The 17,184-nt window shown below is 46.2% G+C and overlaps 1 protein-coding gene across 1 annotated transcript in view; it reads left to right on the forward strand.

The window, feature by feature from the left end:
• Positions 1 to 36: 36 nt before the first annotated feature.
• Sugp1 (SURP and G-patch domain containing 1) overlaps positions 37 to 17,184 on the forward strand; it is a 29,204-nt gene continuing 12,056 nt past the window's right edge. Inside the window, exons 1-7 of the mRNA XM_021169268.2 lie at positions 37 to 127; positions 270 to 329; positions 5,525 to 5,696; positions 9,435 to 9,535; positions 13,056 to 13,274; positions 16,210 to 16,333; positions 16,690 to 16,790. Of these exons, the coding sequence (XP_021024927.1) occupies positions 296 to 329; positions 5,525 to 5,696; positions 9,435 to 9,535; positions 13,056 to 13,274; positions 16,210 to 16,333; positions 16,690 to 16,790 (751 nt within the window). The 5' untranslated portion in view covers positions 37 to 127; positions 270 to 295. The remainder of the gene's footprint in view (positions 128 to 269; positions 330 to 5,524; positions 5,697 to 9,434; positions 9,536 to 13,055; positions 13,275 to 16,209; positions 16,334 to 16,689; positions 16,791 to 17,184) is intronic.

The raw sequence follows: 17,184 nt of genomic DNA on the forward strand, positions 1-17,184 counted from the left end.
GCGACCGGCAATTCTCGCGAGAACTGCTACGCAAGGACTTCTGGGTCTTATGGTGTGTGTTCGAAGTGGCTGCGACTGAGGAAGACTCTGAGGAGAGGATGATACCTCTGCATCATCGTAACTGAGAGTAATACACGTTCGTGAACTGACGCCGGCGTTTCTGTGGAGAAGACGCCCGGTGTCCTAGAAGGGGTTGGACGAGATTGTCGGAGGAGGACTACATTTACCATCAGACCAAGCGCACTATAACAGAGCCTCCCTCTTCTCAGGTGGCGCCGGAGCATTGTGGGATTGGATGAGTCTCAAGATGGACAACCGGGATGTTGCAGGTAACATCCCCCGACTTCCCTTCGCTGCCCGCTTGGGTTCTCGCGACTGCACGTCTCCTGTTCACCCTACTTTCTGTCACGGACCTGACACGCGGACTTCTCGCCTCAGCCCCAGGGAAACTTACAGTAACGTTGCGTGTGCCCCTCTCTGGTCTCCCGAGACCCCAGACTCGGGTTCGCCCCCGAACCCCCGCCCGTGGCTGAGGAGCGCTCCTGGTCTCCCTCAAAGGCCTGGGAGCCGGGTGGGAACCGCGTGGGCTTTCCCAATAAACTGCTCTCAGGGCCGGTGGCATCCACAGCCGACAGCCTGGGACAGCCCTCCTGCCCCTCCGGTCCCCTTTGGCTTGGGTCCTGCCTTGTGGGAAATGTGCGTTTCCGAACTGTACTGGGTCAGCCAGGGCGGTTTCCCACGGTTACGGGTTTAGCTGTCCCTGTGCCCCTAGGATGAGATGCATTTGCCCATTCACCATATGCTGGGTGCCAAACGCTGTGCTAAGCTTGCGTGTCAGTGCACCTGGAAGCAAATTTTGCAAAGAACTAGTTCTTGTGACGTGAGGTTGGATGCTGCTAATATATTGAAGGTCAGGGAAGGCTTAACAGTTTTAAAAATTTCATTTGTCTTTATGTCTTTGTGTGTGAGTGCCTGGAGCTGGAGTAGGCCACCTGCATGTTTGCTTGGATTCTCTGGAAGAGTGACAAGCACTCTTAACCTCTGAGCCATCTTTCTGGCTCCATGAAAAGTCTTTCTTGAGTACAAGATGTTCCATATGAGTAGATGCTCTCTATGGGAAGACAGAGGTTTCACCACAGAGGCTGGATAGGCCTCGGAGTGGACTGGGATTGTCTCTTTGGAGATTGTTATGAATGAAATGGAAATAATTAGGAGTGTCAACTCTGGTAGTGTCTAGGGAGTCAGTTTTGCTTTTAACATTTAGAATTTAAGGGCTGACGAGATGGTGGTAGTTAAAATGCTTGTTGCCCAAGAGTGAGGACCCGCCTCCCTATCTTCAGTACTCATGTTAAAAAGCCAGGTGTACTGTTGTGTGCCTGAAACCATAGGACTTCAGACTGGACACAGGTGGATTCCTGGTGTGTATTGGCAACCACTCTGCGCTGAAACGGGCTTTAAGGTTTTGTGAGCTGCTCTGTACCAAAAAATTAGGCAGAGTGCCAATAGGAATGCCTTTAATCCCAACTCCTGAGAGGTAGGTGGACATCTGAATTCAAGGTCAGCCAGGGCTGTGCAAACTGAGACCCTGTCTTTTTTTTTTAAGCCGGTGAGTGATGGCCTATGTTTTTAGTCCTAGCACTTGAGACATTGGAAAGTGCAGGTGGGTCTCAGTGAGTTTGAGGCCAGCCTGGTCTACAGAGTGAGTGCCAGATGTTGGAAGGTAAAGGTGGGTCTCTGAGTTTGAGGCCAGCTTGGTCTACAAAGTGAGTTCCAGGGCTACACAGAGAAACCCTGTCTTGAGAAAATAAAAAACAAACAAGGGGGAGAAAAGAGAAAGAGAAGATACCTGACACCAACCTCTGGCTTGTACAGTGCCTATGCACATACATACAGATTTAGTGTTTAAACATAGCATAGTGGCACATGTTTGTGATCTGTGCTGGAGAGTCAGAGGCAGGAGGCTTGTTTCAAGTGGAAGCCAGTCTGGTACATAGGAAGAATATGGGCTGGTGAGATGGCTGAGCAATTAAGAAAGAGTACTTGCTTTTCTTGCAGAGTACCTGATATCTAGCACCCACTTGTCAGCTCACAAGCATTTTTAACTCCCAGGTAGTCACATGGTACACAGTCACCCCCACCCCCCAAACCTTTTAAAAATGTATTTAGATAAATGTAGAATTTTTCCTGATAACCCTTAGAATACAATTCTAGGGTTTGTTGTTGTTTTGTTTTGAGACAGGGTCTCAGTACATATCTGTGGCTGGACTTGAACTTACAGAGTTCTGTCTCCTTCTGCTTCACCAACTCTGGGGTTAAAGACCAACTACAGCCCTATTTTTTTTTTTTTTTTTTAACGATAGTAGGCACTTTTTTTTTTAATCTTTTAGAACAGTAGTTCTCTTTTTTTTTTTTTAAGATTTATTTATTATTATATCTAAGTACACTGTAGCTGTCTTCAGATGCACCAGAAGAGGGCATCAGATCTCATTACGGATGGTTGTTAGCCACCATGTGGTTGCTGGGATTTGAACTCAGGACCTTCGGAAGAGCAGTCGGTACTCTTAACCACTGAGCCATTTCTCCAGCCCTACAGCCCTATTTTAATGAAGCAGAGTCTCATTAAGCCTGTGTTTGTCTGGAAAGCATGTACCTCCTGCCTTAGACTGTATGATTGCTGTGTGATACACACTACACACATGGCACTGGCATTTTTGCTCAAAGCCAGTGATTTGTTTTGGTCATCTTGCTGTCTGTGCACCTTCTCTATGTCAGAATGATCTCCCTGTCCCCAAGGTCATATTAAAACTAAGGAAAAAAAAATTAGTAGAGTTGGCTGACGCAACCCAAGCTTATAATCATAACACTTTGGATCAGTGGTTCTCAACCACCACCACCACCTTCTCCTCCTCCTCCTCCTCCTCCTTCTTTTTGGTTTTCGAGACAGGGTTTCTCTGTGTAGCCCTGGCTGTCCTGGAACTCACTCTGTAGACCAGACTGACCATGAACTCAGAAATCCGCCTGCCTCTGCCTCCCAAGTGCTAGGATTAAAGGCGTGCGCCACCACTGCCCGACGGTTCTCAACTATCTTAATGCTATGACTTTCTAATATAGTTCTCATGTTATGGTAACTTTCAACCATAAAATTATTTCATTGCTTCTTCATAACTGTAGTTTTGCTACTGTTGTAAATTGTAATGTAAATATCTGGTGTACAGGATGTGACCCCTTGAAGGGGTCATGACCTACAGGTTAAGAACCCCTGCTTTGGAGGCACAGAAAAGAAGGAGTTCAACATCATTCTTGACTATACAATGAGTTTGAAACCAGCCTGGGCTATATGAGATCTAAATAAATACAAATAAAAAGACTTATGGAGGTCTGAAGAGATGGATCACTGGGTAAAGTTCTTGCTATGCAAATATGAGGATCTGAGCTTGATACCCAGAGAGAGCTCATGTAAAGCCGGGTGGCTTATCAACTTCTGTAATCCTGATGCTTCTATTACCATAGGAAATAGGAGGCAAAGCCAGGATGCTCCCTGGAATCTTGCAGGGAACCTAGCGTGGCATAGACAGCTATGAGCAATGTTTCAAGGTAGAAGAAAAGAACATTAGTACCACCTTATCTTCTGACCATGTGTGGTGCTATGGATATATGTGCCCCACATGTCCATGCACACACACAAAAAGACTTAAACAAAAAGACTCATTGGATCTTGTTACTTGTTTACTAAGTCCCGCCTTGTCAGTTGCTAAAGCCCTAAAAGTTATATCCACAGTCAGTGTCACACCCAGTTTCTGCCCACTCCAGTTCCTCTGGCCCCACTGAGCCTGCTGTTGTTCTCAGATGTGCAGCACATCTTCCTGTCTCAGGATTTGGCATCTACTCCACCTCCCTGAATCCCACTCACATGGTTCTTCCTGACCCTGGCTCCTGATAACTCCCATTTCCAGCTGAACTGTGCTCTCCTCTAATGGTTATTTTTAGACTACCCTACCAGTTTAGGCATTGTTCTGTTCTCTCTTTCTGTTTCTTAGTTTTAGGCCTTACCATAATTTGAAACTTCATTTTCTTTTTAAAATTTTTTAATTTACTGGGCTGCGGAAATGGCTTGGTCCCTGCTGCTAACGATGATGTGAGTTTGATTCCTGGACCCACATGGTGGAGGGAGAGAACTGGATCATGACAAAAGGGAATCTTAGCCCATAAACTAATTTCTAGACTTGAGCCAGTTTGCGACCCAGAACCTCTTGAATAAAAGGGCAGCCAAGTTCTCCTAAGGAAGGACTTTGCTAAAATACCTGAGAGTTTTATTGTTAGTCTTTCTCCCATCCTTCCCAGAGACCTACAGCCTTTTACAAGGATAACTGTACACAAGGGGAAGGAAACTATCAGACTTTGGGGGGCCTATTAGATTATCTGGGGTCTGCTGGTTCTGACACTGATCAGGGACATCCTAGGAAACATTGTGGTCTTCAAGTTAAAGTAGGGGTTTAGGGAAGTCAGAAATCCAACTCCCAGTAGGCCCAGTGTTTATTTCCCCAGTCCCAGAATATACAGTTAGGATAGATACACTTAGAAGTTGGCAAAATTCCCACATTACTTCCTGAAACTATTGTATGTTGTCCTGTGTCCACCTTCCCACATCATCCCCACCCTGCACACTAAAGTGTCTCTGTGTGTGTGTGTGTGTGTGTGTGTGTGAGTATAGATGAGTGAGAACAGGTATGTTACTGTATAATCATTGTGAAAATCAGAGGACAATTTTCTTGAGACAAAGTCTCAAGTACATCAGGCTGGTCTAAAATTCATAAATTGGAGAATGATATTTTGAACTTCTACTTTTAATTATGTTTGATTATCTAGGGGGAATATATGTATGTGCATTATGTTGCTTGCAGTGCCCTCAGAGGCTAACAGAGGGTGTCAGAACTCATAGCATTGGAGTTACTGATGTTTGTGAGCCTCCATATGGGTTCTAGAACAAAACCTGGGCCCTCTGGGAGAGCAGCCAGTGTTCTTAACTGCTGAACCTTGTTTCTCGCCCTGATCTTAAACTTCTGTTCTTTTCTTAACCTTATGCTGAGGTTATAGACATGCATCAGCACATCTGGTTCTTACATCTGGTTCTGATTCTTACAGAATCAGAATCCAGGCAGGCGTTCATGCTAAGCAATTACCCACCACCAGCTGCGATTCCAGCCTTGCAGTGGGCCTTACTTACTTTGTACATGAGGCTGGTCTCTTCCTTAGCCTGCTGAGTGCTGAGATTGCAAATGTGTCCCACTACCATTCCAGCTAGCCTTTCATGTTATGTTTTTGTGTTCTCTTGCCTTCTCAGACAAAGGAGAGCCCCACCTGACCAGAGCTCTCATCCATCCTCTTTAGAGCCTAGCACAATGCTATATGCATGACAAATATTCTTTAAGCATTTGTTGAAGAAATGAACAAATCCTGAGTGTTGCTGTTGGGCCTGCCGATGGAGCAAAGGTGTTTTCTTATTTCCATCTTTCCTCCCTTCCAGGAAAGGCCAATCGGTGGTTTGGGATGGCACAACCCAAGTCTGGAAAGATGAATATGAACATCCTCCACCAGGAAGAGCTTATTGCTCAGAAGAAGCGGGAGATTGAGGCCAGAATGGAACAAAAGGCCAGGCAGAGTCACGTGGCCAGTCCACAGCCCCCTCATCCTGGAGAGTAAGTGGCTTCTGAGGTTTAGGGCAGCTGAGTCTCAGTGTGACAAGAGATGGGATGAAGTGACAGTAGAAGTAGGGTGGTGTGAAGAGGCTCAGGTGTGATGCTGCATATCTGTTGACCCAGAGCTTGGGAAGTTAAGTTAGGAACATTCAGAATTGAAGGTCATGGTTATAAGTTAAGTTCAAGGCTAAAATCTGGTTTATATGAGAACTTGTTTCAAAAAACAAAAACCCTTCATGACCCTGTGTGCTTAGACTACAAACCTCTATGCTGTCCATGGCTATTGTCACCATAGTCCAGTGATGCTAAGTCTATTCATGGGCTAGAGCATGGCTCAGTGGTAGAGTGCTTGCATGGCACTCTTGAGGTCCTGGGTTGTTACATCTGTGGCACTGGAGGCAAGAATGGAGAGAACATCAAGTATGTACTGACCATGTATGTGCTTATTAAACTTTAAATCTTCGTTTGTATTTGCATATGCATATATACATGCAATGAGTGTACATAATGTTGAAGCCAGAGACAACCTTCCGTATCTTTCCTTAAGAGTTGTTTACATTTCTATGTCTTTTTGTTTTGTTTTGTTCTTTGAGACAGGGTTTCTCTGTGTAACTCTGGCTATCCTGTAACTCACTCTGTAGACCAGGCTGGCCTCAAATTAAGACCACTTGTCCTTGCCTCCCCAGTGCTGAGATCAAGGTTGTGCAACACCACCACCTGGCATTTATTTTATTTTATTTTATTTTTTTGAGACTGGGTTTCACTGTGTAATCCAGGGTGGCCTGGAACTTGCTATGTAAACTAAGTTGGCCTTGAATTCACAAAGATCCACCTGCCTCTGCCTTGAGCGAGTTGCTATTAAAGGTGTACACCACCATGCCTGCCCACATTGTTTTTTGGTACAGAGCTTCTCACTGGCCTATAACTCAGCAATCAGCAGCCAAACCCCAGGGATCCTCCTGTCTCTGCACCATTCTGTCTGGCTTTTTTACATGGGTTCTGGGGGTGGAGCTTCAGTCTTTACTTTCTCGTGCCAAGCACTCACCTGAGCTTACCCAGGTTTTTGCACAAGGTTTTCTTGCCTCACTCTCCTGAATGTTGGGACTACACAGCTGTGTTTATCTTCTCAGCATTATTTGCTAAGTAACAGAGACAGACAGCTGATTGCACAGTAGTTGTTCTAAGCTGTCTAGAGATTATTAACAGTACATTGGGGGGTGGTGACTATGTGTCCCATGCAAATGCCACACAGTTCTACCGTAGATGCTAGAGCAGTGTGAGGACAATGCCAGGCCCTGAGGTCCCTGGGTTCTCAGCTGCTAAACAGGAGGCTGCTTTCTCAGTACAGGCTTCTTTGCTGTGTCAAAAAAAACTTAGACTTTTGGGTTTAGTTTATTTGGCTTTTATTGTTTTTATATCAGAACCCAAGAACAACCAGGGATATTTTTGTTGTTAAACTTGGAAAGAACCTGTGGGCCAACAAGGTAGCTCTGTTGGTAAAGGTACTTGCTGCCAAGCCTGTGACCTGAGTTCAGACCCTGATAACCACATAGTTGTAGGAGATCCTGCAAGTTGTCTGACTTCCACATTTATTGCAGTACACAGACCTGTATGCACACACATAAAATAAGTACATAAATTTACCATAGTAAGATGTTAATTTTTTCTTTTAAATATTTGTTTCTTTTTTTTTTCAAAGAATTATTTGTTTTATATATATAAGTACACTGTACCTGTCTTCAGACACACCACAAGAGGGCATCTGATCACTTTACAGATGGTTGTGAGCCACCGTGTGGTTGCTGGGAATCGAACTCAGGATCTCTGGAAGAACAGTCAGTGTTCCTAACCGCTCAACCATCTCTCCAGCCCTTTGTTTCCTTTTTTTTATTTTTATCTGTATGAGTGTTTTGCCTTCTTTATGTTTGTGTACCATGTGAATGGCTAGTGCCTGAGGAGGTCAGAAGAGGGCATCAGCTCTCCTGGAACTGGAGTTACAAATAAATGTAACCAAGTGGGAGCTGAGAATTGGACCAGGTCCTTTGCAAGAGAAGCAAATGTTCTTAACCACTGAACCAATTCTCCAACCCCTTCAAAGTATGTTAAAGTAACTTATATGCATGTTAGGAAATCTAAGAAATAGAAGAGACAAAGACAAGCTAGTGTCACTCAACCCTGACAGTCAGCAATGAGTGCCACTTCAATTTTGGGGTGCTTTTCTAACAAGTAATTGTTAACTGTGTTTATGGTGCACATGCTGAGTGCCAGCTCTCTTCATCCTGAGATGATGGCTCATTGTTTGTTTTTCTGGGCTCAGGCCATCGTTCTGTTCCAGCCTTCCAAGAAACTAGGACCACAGATACAGCTGCTGTACCTGCCTAAAGAAAATACAGAAAAAGCATTTTTTTTTTTTGGCCAGGCATGATAGTTTGTGCCTGAAATCCCAGCACTCAGGAGACTGAGACAGGAAAACTACAGAGACCCTGTCTTCAAAACAGAGAATGACAAGGAGCAAGCCACCACAGCACAATCTATAGCAGGTCCCTTCAGTTCTCACAAGCCATTTGCTGTAGGTGTGAGAGCGTGTTATTGCTTGAAGTTTCTGCCAGAGCTGTGTGTGCATTGGGGATACATACTAAAGCCAGGCATGGCAACACATGTACAAATCCCAGTACTTGGAACCCAGCTTGGGCTGTGTAGTGAGTGACAGGCCAGCTGTGAGACACAGCTTGTTTTTTTTGTTTTGTTTCGTTTTGGTTTTTTTTTTTTTTGGTTTTTCAAGACAGGGTTTCTCTGTATAGCCCTGGCTTTCCTGGAACTCACTTTGTAGACCAGGCTGGCCTCGAACTCAGAAATCCTCCTGCCTCTGCCTCTCGAGTGCTGGGATTAAAGGCGTGCGCCACCACACCCGGCAAGATTTATTTCTCTGTATTTGAGTACACTGTCTGTCTTCAGACATACCAAAAGTGGGCATCGGATTGAGCTCAGGACCTCTGGAAGAGCAGCTAGTGCTCTTAACCCATGAGCTATCTCTCCAGCCCCTGTGACATGGTATTAAAGGAAAAAAAGCAAACAAACAGGTTCAGTGGCATATGCAGTGCAGTCCTACTACTTGGAGGCACAGTCAGGAAGATTAGGAGTTAAATGCTAGCCTTGGTTACATGAAACACTGTCTCAAAAGCAAACAAAATAAAATCACAAAGCTGAGTGTGGTAGTGCACACTCCTAATCCAAGCACTCAGGAGGCAGAGGCAGGTAGATCTCTGTGAATTCGAGGCCAGCTTGGTCTACATAGTGAGTTCTACCTCAATAAGTACTATAGAGAGAGATCATGTCTCAAAATAACTAAAACCACAAAACGCATGCACATCCTACTTTAGAGAAAACTGTGACACATGGTGAACAATAGCCAGGTCATTAATTAGCTGTAGACCATGTACTGTGCAGGAGAAGAACATAAGCCATTGATGGTGACCACTGGGACCACAGAGCTGGGACTCAAGCAGCAGTAGCCTAATCCTATGTATTATTTTCACCAAGGCAGAGAACACTTAACCCACTACATACATGCTTGTACCCTGCACTTAGCTATTGTCCCTAACATCTTTGAGGCTACAATCTGGGCCTCTCAGCAGGAGAATACAGGTGGGTATTGGGCCAGGAATGTCAGTGGACTAGCCCTGTCATTGGCTCTCTGCCTTTCTCTACAGCTTACTCTCACCTATGCTTTGCTTCTAGAATTGCTGATGCACATAACTCCTGCATCTCCAACAAGTTTGCCAATGATGGCAGCTTCCTGCAGCAGTTTCTGAAGTTACAGAAGGCACAAACAAGCACAGGTGAGTGTAGCCAGCCCTCCACTCCAACCTTTGTCACCCTGACAGTTCCCACCTCAGGCCATTAAATGCCCTCACTATTCCATATATGACCAACAGGCTTCTGCCAGAAGGGTCAGGTCCTACATGCACGGAGGATTCCCAATGGGGTATGAGTGGGTTGTACTCCAATACTAAGCTCGCTTGAGATGTCCAAGTTGTGTCAGAAGATGACACATTCTGGCCTGCTGTGGCTGGTGCAGGATCCTGGAGGTAAACAAGTCACCCAGTAATCAGGTTTCCACAGGAGTTTATTGAGTGCCATATCTAGCCAATGTTTCCTACACTTAGCATCACACAGATAACTGCGCTGCCCTTTCCCTCATCCTCTTTCATTTAGTCTGTGGGCAGAGGATCATTGTCAACCCTGTGCCACATGTTCCTTTAAAAGTTGACAAAGTGCTGCAGTGGTGGCGCACGCCTTTGATCCCAGCACTTGGGAGGCAGAGGCAGGCAGATTTCTGAGTTCAAGGCCAGCCTGGTCTACAGAGTGAGTTCCAGGACAGCCAGGGCTACATAGAGAAACCCGTCTTGAAAAAAAAAAACAAAAAAAGAAAGAAAGTTAACAAAGTGTATATCCTCTTTACCCGAATCAACAGGCTTCGTGTATCATCATTTTTGTTTGTTTTTGTTTTGTTTTATTGATGTTGCTTTTTTAACAGCCCTGGCTATTCCCAGACTCAATTTGTAGACAGGTTGGCCTCAAATTAAGATCCACCTGCTTCTGGCTCCTAGGTGCTATGACTAAAGGCATGCACCACCTCTGTCCAGAATGTTTCCATGTGGGAGCTGGGGCTGGGGATCCAGAGCCTTACATTTGCATAGCATAGCAAGCCATCTCTTAACCACCAACCCATCTTTTTCAGCCCACAGTGCCTTTGATGAGACAGGGTATCACTATGTAGCCATGGCTGACCTAGAGCTCATCACATAGACCAGGTTTGCCAGAAATGAATTTCTGTGACAGGGACCCACCTGCCTCTACTTCCCCAGACTAAGAGTGAAAGGCCTGCACTGCCATGCTATGCCTCCCATGTTTAATTTTTAACACAGGATCTCATGTAGCTTACACTGGGCTCAACTTGTTATGTATCCAAGGATGATCTTGAATTCCTGATTCTCCTGCCTCCACCTCCTGAGTGCTGAGATGGCAGCTGTGTGCCACCATGTCTGCTTTATGTGGTGCTGGGGATGGAATCCAGGATGTCACACATGCTAGGCGAGCAACAGGCCAACAGAGCCCGGAAGTGCCAAATGGGGCGTGCACCCAGCCTGAGACTTACTTGTGTCTTCTATTGGACCACTGGGGATGAGTGACTTGTTATGGCCACCAGAAGCCAGACTCCACCCCTAACAGCTCCAGCAACAATAGGGTCAGATGGCCAAGCAAAGAGGATGATGTCCCTGTCAGAGAGTAGAGAGCTTCACTGTGGTCCTACCAGGCTTTTTTTTTTTGGGGGGGGGGGAACGGAGACAAAGAGAGCATGTGACCGCCAGCCCACCCCTAGAAGGTCTCATGGTTCCTAATGACAGTGCCAACTGAGGCTTGGGCCCCGCCTCTGAGCTTTTTTGTTTTTTCTTTCTTTCTTCCCTTCCTTTCTTCCTTTCTTCCTTTCTTCTTTTCTTTTCTTTGTTAGACAAATACACTCAGGGCTGCTAAGAGCACTTGTTGCCCTTGCAGAGAACAAAGTTCAGTTCCTAGCACTGCCATGGTTCACAACCACTCTAGTTCAAGGGTATCCAGCATAGACTTTTCTTGGGAATTCTAGGCACACGCATGGTACATAGACATACATGCTGGCAATACACTCATATCATAAAAAAAAAAAATCTTAAATAAATAAATATCAACAGCCAGCAAAAAAGGTAGGATCTCATGTAGTCCTGGCCTGGTTATCCTGGAACTCACTATGTAGTAGGTGGCCTCAAACTCCCCAAGATCTACCTGTCTTTGCCTCCTAAGTGCTGAGATAAAAGATGTGCACTACCTGGAATTTTTCATTAAGACTTTTAGATTTGATTTTTATTCATATGCCTGTGGGCCTGTATGAGTTCATGTGTATCTTGTAGTTGCAGAAGCCCTTGGGTGCAAGAGATCTGATATGGGTATAGGCCACTGCATCCAGGTTTTTTGTAACAACAGTAAGTGTTCTTAACTGTTGAGTCACCTCTCCAGCACTGGATCATTTTAGTAATGAAAAACCCATGGGAAATTGTGGCATAGCCTCCACCCTCACCTCTACCTCACAGGAACCCACTGCTGGCAGGTAGTGTCTGAGAGTCCTGTGGTCATCCTGTCCTCAGCAGTGTGTAGCATTGTTTAGGTTAAATCATAGCCTTTCTCATTGGATGCTTTTCTGTTTGAAAAGGGATTCTCTTTATACCCAGAGAGAACCTACAGACCTATGGTTGAGTTCAGTTTCTGAGGCATCGTGTAGCCAGGAACCTATTTTATACTTAGAAACTGAGACTTTGGAAGATAAATCTGGAGTGTGGAGCTTCCTGTGCCCCAGCCCAGATGCCCATTTGTGTAGCAGCACTGCTCCCAGGGAACTCAGTTTCTCTGCCTTGTCACCCCCATGGGAATTGGGGGAGGGGATTAAACCTGGTTTCTCATGTATGTTCAAGTGCTCTACCATAAAGGAACCCTCTTTTGGCTTTTCATTTTGAGATAAGAGTTTCCCAGTTGGACCTTGAACTCACTCTGTCTCCCATGCTGATCTTGAACTCATTCCTTCTGCCACAGTTTTCTGAATAGCTAGGATTATAGGTCTTGAGCACCAAGCCCTGTCCACATGTGGGACCTTAGGTGGGGGACATGTGAACCCCAGAACATCCTCCAGCTTACCCTAGTGGGTGGATATCCAGGCACAGGGAAGCAGCACAGCCCAGTTGGAGCTTGTTGTTACTGAAAGACTTTAATGCTGACTTCAGTCTTTGTCAGAGGAGGACATGCTATTTATGTCCTTTACCCTCAGGGCCTCAGGGCCAGTTTAGAAAGACTATGATTGAACTGGAGAGATGGCTCAGTGGTTAAGAGCATTGGCTGCTCTAACAGAAGTCCTGAGTTCAATTCCCAGCAACTACATGGTGGCTCACAACCATCTGTAATGAGATGTGATGCCCTCTTCTGGTGTGTCTGAGTCTGAAGACAGCTACAGTGTACTCATATATATTTAATAAATAATTCTTTAAAAGAAAGGCTATGATCTGGAATGTAGAGGCTGGAATCTCACCTAGGAACTGACCTGCCTTCTACTCTAGATATGGTATACAGAACCATATCCAGCAAGAGCTGCCACCTGCTAAGCCCTGACTGACTTATCTTCTTCCAGCTAGGAACTCGAAACATCATCTCCACTGGCCTAGAAGTGGCACTCAATGATACTTAGAGGTCTAGGATGTTTGTGGTGTCTCTATAATGGTAGTGAGTCCACAACAGTGCCCTCTGGAGATCTCCAGGGTTTTCTTTTTCCAACCCCAGATTCAGCCCCCAGGGCCCCTCCCAGCATGCCAACACCCAGCTCCTTGAAGAAACCCCTCGTGCTCAGCAAGCGAACAGGTCTGGGACTGAGTAGCCCAACGGGTCCTGTGAAGAACTACTCACATGCCAAACAGCTGCCTGTTGCACACCGCCCAAGTGTCTTCCAGTCCCCTGATGATGATGATGAGGAGGACTATGAGCAGTGGCTAGAAATCAAAGGTAAGTTATGGGGCCGCTGTGGCTAGGTCAGTAGCTCACATTTGCCTAGGTGAAACTGTGGAGTTTGGGCAGAGTTAGCCACCGAGGCATGTTGGAGAAGCCCTTTCAAGAAGCCTTCCGAGAACAGTGGCTGCTGTCCCAGTCCAGCATAGAAGACTTTCCTGGACAGGGCTTCATGTAAACTGAGGCGGGAGCTGCTTTGACTGTCTCCACAGTTTGGGCCAGAGGTTTGGAATGTTGAAGATTGGAGGATGCACTCCAACATGGGGGAGGTGGTCTCTGGTCTCAGGCTGAGAGTGCTGAGGTTCATCTAGTAACCCATTCCAGGTCATTAAGAACAAGGCCCTGTGACAGCCAGCCAGACCCTATGGAGAACTGTCTGTGCATCCTGACACAGAGGACAGAGTGATCGTTAGCTGTGACATGTCAACCCATTCTGAATGAGGGTCCCTAGAGTAGGTTGCACTTCTTAGGTGCTCTGTCCTTTCTCATGGCTATGCTCATAGACTGCAAGGGGCCTCCTGGCTCATCTTAAGGCCTTAGCATTTGTTTTGGGCCTTAAACACACCTGCTTCAGTACACAGTAATCGGGTAGTATTCTAACTATACATGTGGAAGGAAGATGAACTGGAAGAAAATCCAGCACAGAATGCCCCAGGACTCACTGGGCCCTGCTTTGGTCATGTGTGCCTTTGTACTCTATCCCATTCCTGTGCTTCCTGGCCATCAAACAACAAGGAATATAAGATGAGCTGCAGGCTCAGCATCTACCCTAATGGCCACACACCAGCTGACAGACAGCTGTTTTCCTGTGATACTCATAAAAGGACATGACCCATTACTGTGACTAACAGACTCAGCCTTAGGACTAGGCCAAAGAGAACTACAAAAGCAAGTTATACCTGCCTCATACAGGCAGCTAATCCTCCTGTAAAGAGATATCTTGGGCTAGGGATGCAGCTCAGATGGTATAGTACTTGCCTAGCAGGTACAAAATCCTGGGTCCCATTCCCAGAACAGCATAGGCCCAGGCATGGTGGTACAAGTCTGTTATCCCAGCACTCAGAAGGTTGAAGCAAGAGGATGGGAAATTTAGGCCAGTCTTAAATAAACTAATCCAAGGACCTATATGTGTCTTAAAACAAAACAAACAAAAAGTTAACATTGTGTCTGTGAGGTAGTGCTTGAGCTTGAGTGGGTGTCCCAGTGCCCAGAGCGCAGGCTGCCAGCTTACTTTCCCAGCACAGACACAGACTGATTGCCTGACAGCTGGCTGCGAGTGCAAGAGATTACAGGAGATTATCCTAGAGAGCTGTATGACAGGATCCAGGGGGGGCCCAGCAGAAATACCTGGAATCACATCCAGAGTGCTTGGGAGCCAGCTTCAAGATAGTGAACTGAAGTCCATCCAGTCTTCAGATCAGAGTGTGTAATCATTTGTAAAGGAGACATTGTTTCCTTTACAAGGAAAGAGTCCAGCTGGACCTTGCCGGCAGACTGAGCTGGGCCATGAGAGGAGAGGGCTAAGTGGGGAGTGAAGAGTGGGAAAGCCAGAAAGCAAGAGAGCAGGAGGCCAAGACGAGAGAGTGGTGTAACCAAAATGGCTGAGTTAAATAGGGGCCAGAAGAGCTGGGGCTGGAGAGTTCAGGGGAGGAGGTAGGGTATACCAAGCAGAGGGACCCTGTAACAGGTAGGGACTGAGGGGTCCTGGGAGAACGTAAGCTGGAAATACAGCTTAGTCAGGAAAGTGGTTGGCTTTCTCACGGCTCCTAATCCTGGGAACCAGCTGGGTTTGATTGCAAATCCCACATTGAAGAGCAAAAGACATTGCTGTAATCACAGTGCTGGTGCTGTAGACAGGTAGGGCTTATTAACCAGCCAGCTTAGTAAACTTGACAAATTCCAGGGGAGATCCAAAATCAGAAATTAATATTTAAAAAAAGAAATAAAAAAGTTGGAGAGATGGTTCAGCAATTAAAAGTACTTGCTGCTCTTTCAGAGAATTTTGGTTCTGAGTTCCTACATGATGGCTCACAACCATTTGCAACCATCATTTACATGACACCATGACACCCAGACATACATACTGACAAAAAACTCAAAATCTTTTAAAAAGACAAAATGAAAGAAAAAAAGTTGGAAGAACTACTTTGGCCTCATCCTCACCTGCTCACACATGCATTTGCATACACATACAAAAGAAGTCAGCATTTTTTAAAAGCACCAGTACTCTGGAGGCAGGAAGAGTTCAAGGCTATCCTCATCTCCAAGTCTTTCCAGGACAGCCAAGGCTACACAGAGAAATAAAACAAAATCCCCAGGTGGATGGGGTGACCTAGAATGAAAAGGAACCAATGCATTATGCTGAAAACCAATAAATTAAAAAAACAAACGAAAAAAAAAATGTAGAGCTAGCAAGGTTGCTTAATGGTTTGAGCACCAGCTGATCTTACAGGTTTGATTCAAAGGACCTACATGGTATCTCACACCTTTAACTCCAGTTCCAGGGGATCCAACACCCTCTTTTGGCTTCTATTCTCACTGTATACACTTACATACAAGCAGGTAAAATACTCATACACAAAAGCTTAAAAATAATTTTTGCAAAGAACATTAACCCACACATACACAACACACACACACACACACACACACACATGATACAGGGGTTGGGGGAGGCACTTCCCAGTGGCCTTTTTTAGCTTGAAGATGGTTCTCCCGCTGGGTCTCAGGAACAGGTCCTGACACCCGTTCTCTGCCAGATTGTCTGACTGTGGAGACCAAGCACCCCTCCACAGAGCCATGTGTATGGGTGGTCAGCAGCCTCCTGCATCTCCCAATCCTCTCCCCTCTGTCGTTGCGGTCTATAGAGAGAGTGTACCTAGTGACTGTTGGGTGTGTGAGTTGGAGCCCTGTACTGACAGCCTCCTTAAAGTTTCACCCCCAGAGGGAGCCGAGACTCGGAGAGTGATAGAGAAGCTGGCCCGTTTTGTGGCAGAAGGAGGCCCCGAGCTAGAGAAAGTAGCTATGGAGGACTACAAGGATAACCCGGCCTTCACGTGAGTACTGCTGGAGCAGTGCCATGCTGCTCACATTTGTGGTCACATATATAAGCGTGGAAACTTGACACACAGTCTGGGCCAGGGACCTCCCTTGTCTATGGAGCTCTGGAAAAAACTCAGGGCCTCTTGTGTGCTAAGCAAGGACTCTAATGCTGAGCCACATCCCGGCCCCAAAGGAGGATATTACTGTTATTCGGGAGGCAGTGCTGGGGTTAGACTCCAGGATCTCCCTCTGCTGCTGTGTACCCAGCCGTAGGCACTTTCTGAATGCCCTGCTTCTTAGGGCTCTGCAGTGAAGTCTCAGCTTCACCTATCACTGAAACTCATTTCCAATGTCCAAATCTTCTTTCCAGATTTTTACATGATAAGAATAGCAGGGAATTCCTGTACTACAGAAGGAAGGTAGCCGAGATCAGGAAAGAAGCCCAAAAGCCACAGGCAGCCACCCAGAAAGGTAAGTGGTCAGAGGAAGGCAGGGAAGACTGTGGTATGTGGGCAGCCAAAGCCTATGCCCTCATGGGCAGTGGGAGTTTCCCTGTGGGTACGCCAATACACCTGCAGGTCCCCCCAGGGCCCAACTGTATTCTGAGCATCAGGCTTGGCTCAGGTGTAGGGTATGGCATGTCAAGAGCCCCATGGGAGCTGGGATTCTGTGCAGATGCTCATTCAAACATGGGAATGGGCTAAGAGAGCCTTTGCTTGTCATTCTGACAAGATCTAGTTATCTCTAGCTCCATATGTGCCCAAGGCAAGTGTGGTACCTGAGGCCAAGTAGGTGGGCTATAGATAAACAGCAGGAGGTAGATAGGATGGGTCTTTGGGTCAGGGTCTCTGATGGGCAACAGGAG

The sequence above is a fragment of the Mus caroli genome, chromosome 8, assembly GCF_900094665.2.
Source record: "Mus caroli chromosome 8, CAROLI_EIJ_v1.1, whole genome shotgun sequence".
NCBI lineage: Eukaryota > Metazoa > Chordata > Mammalia > Rodentia > Muridae > Mus > Mus caroli.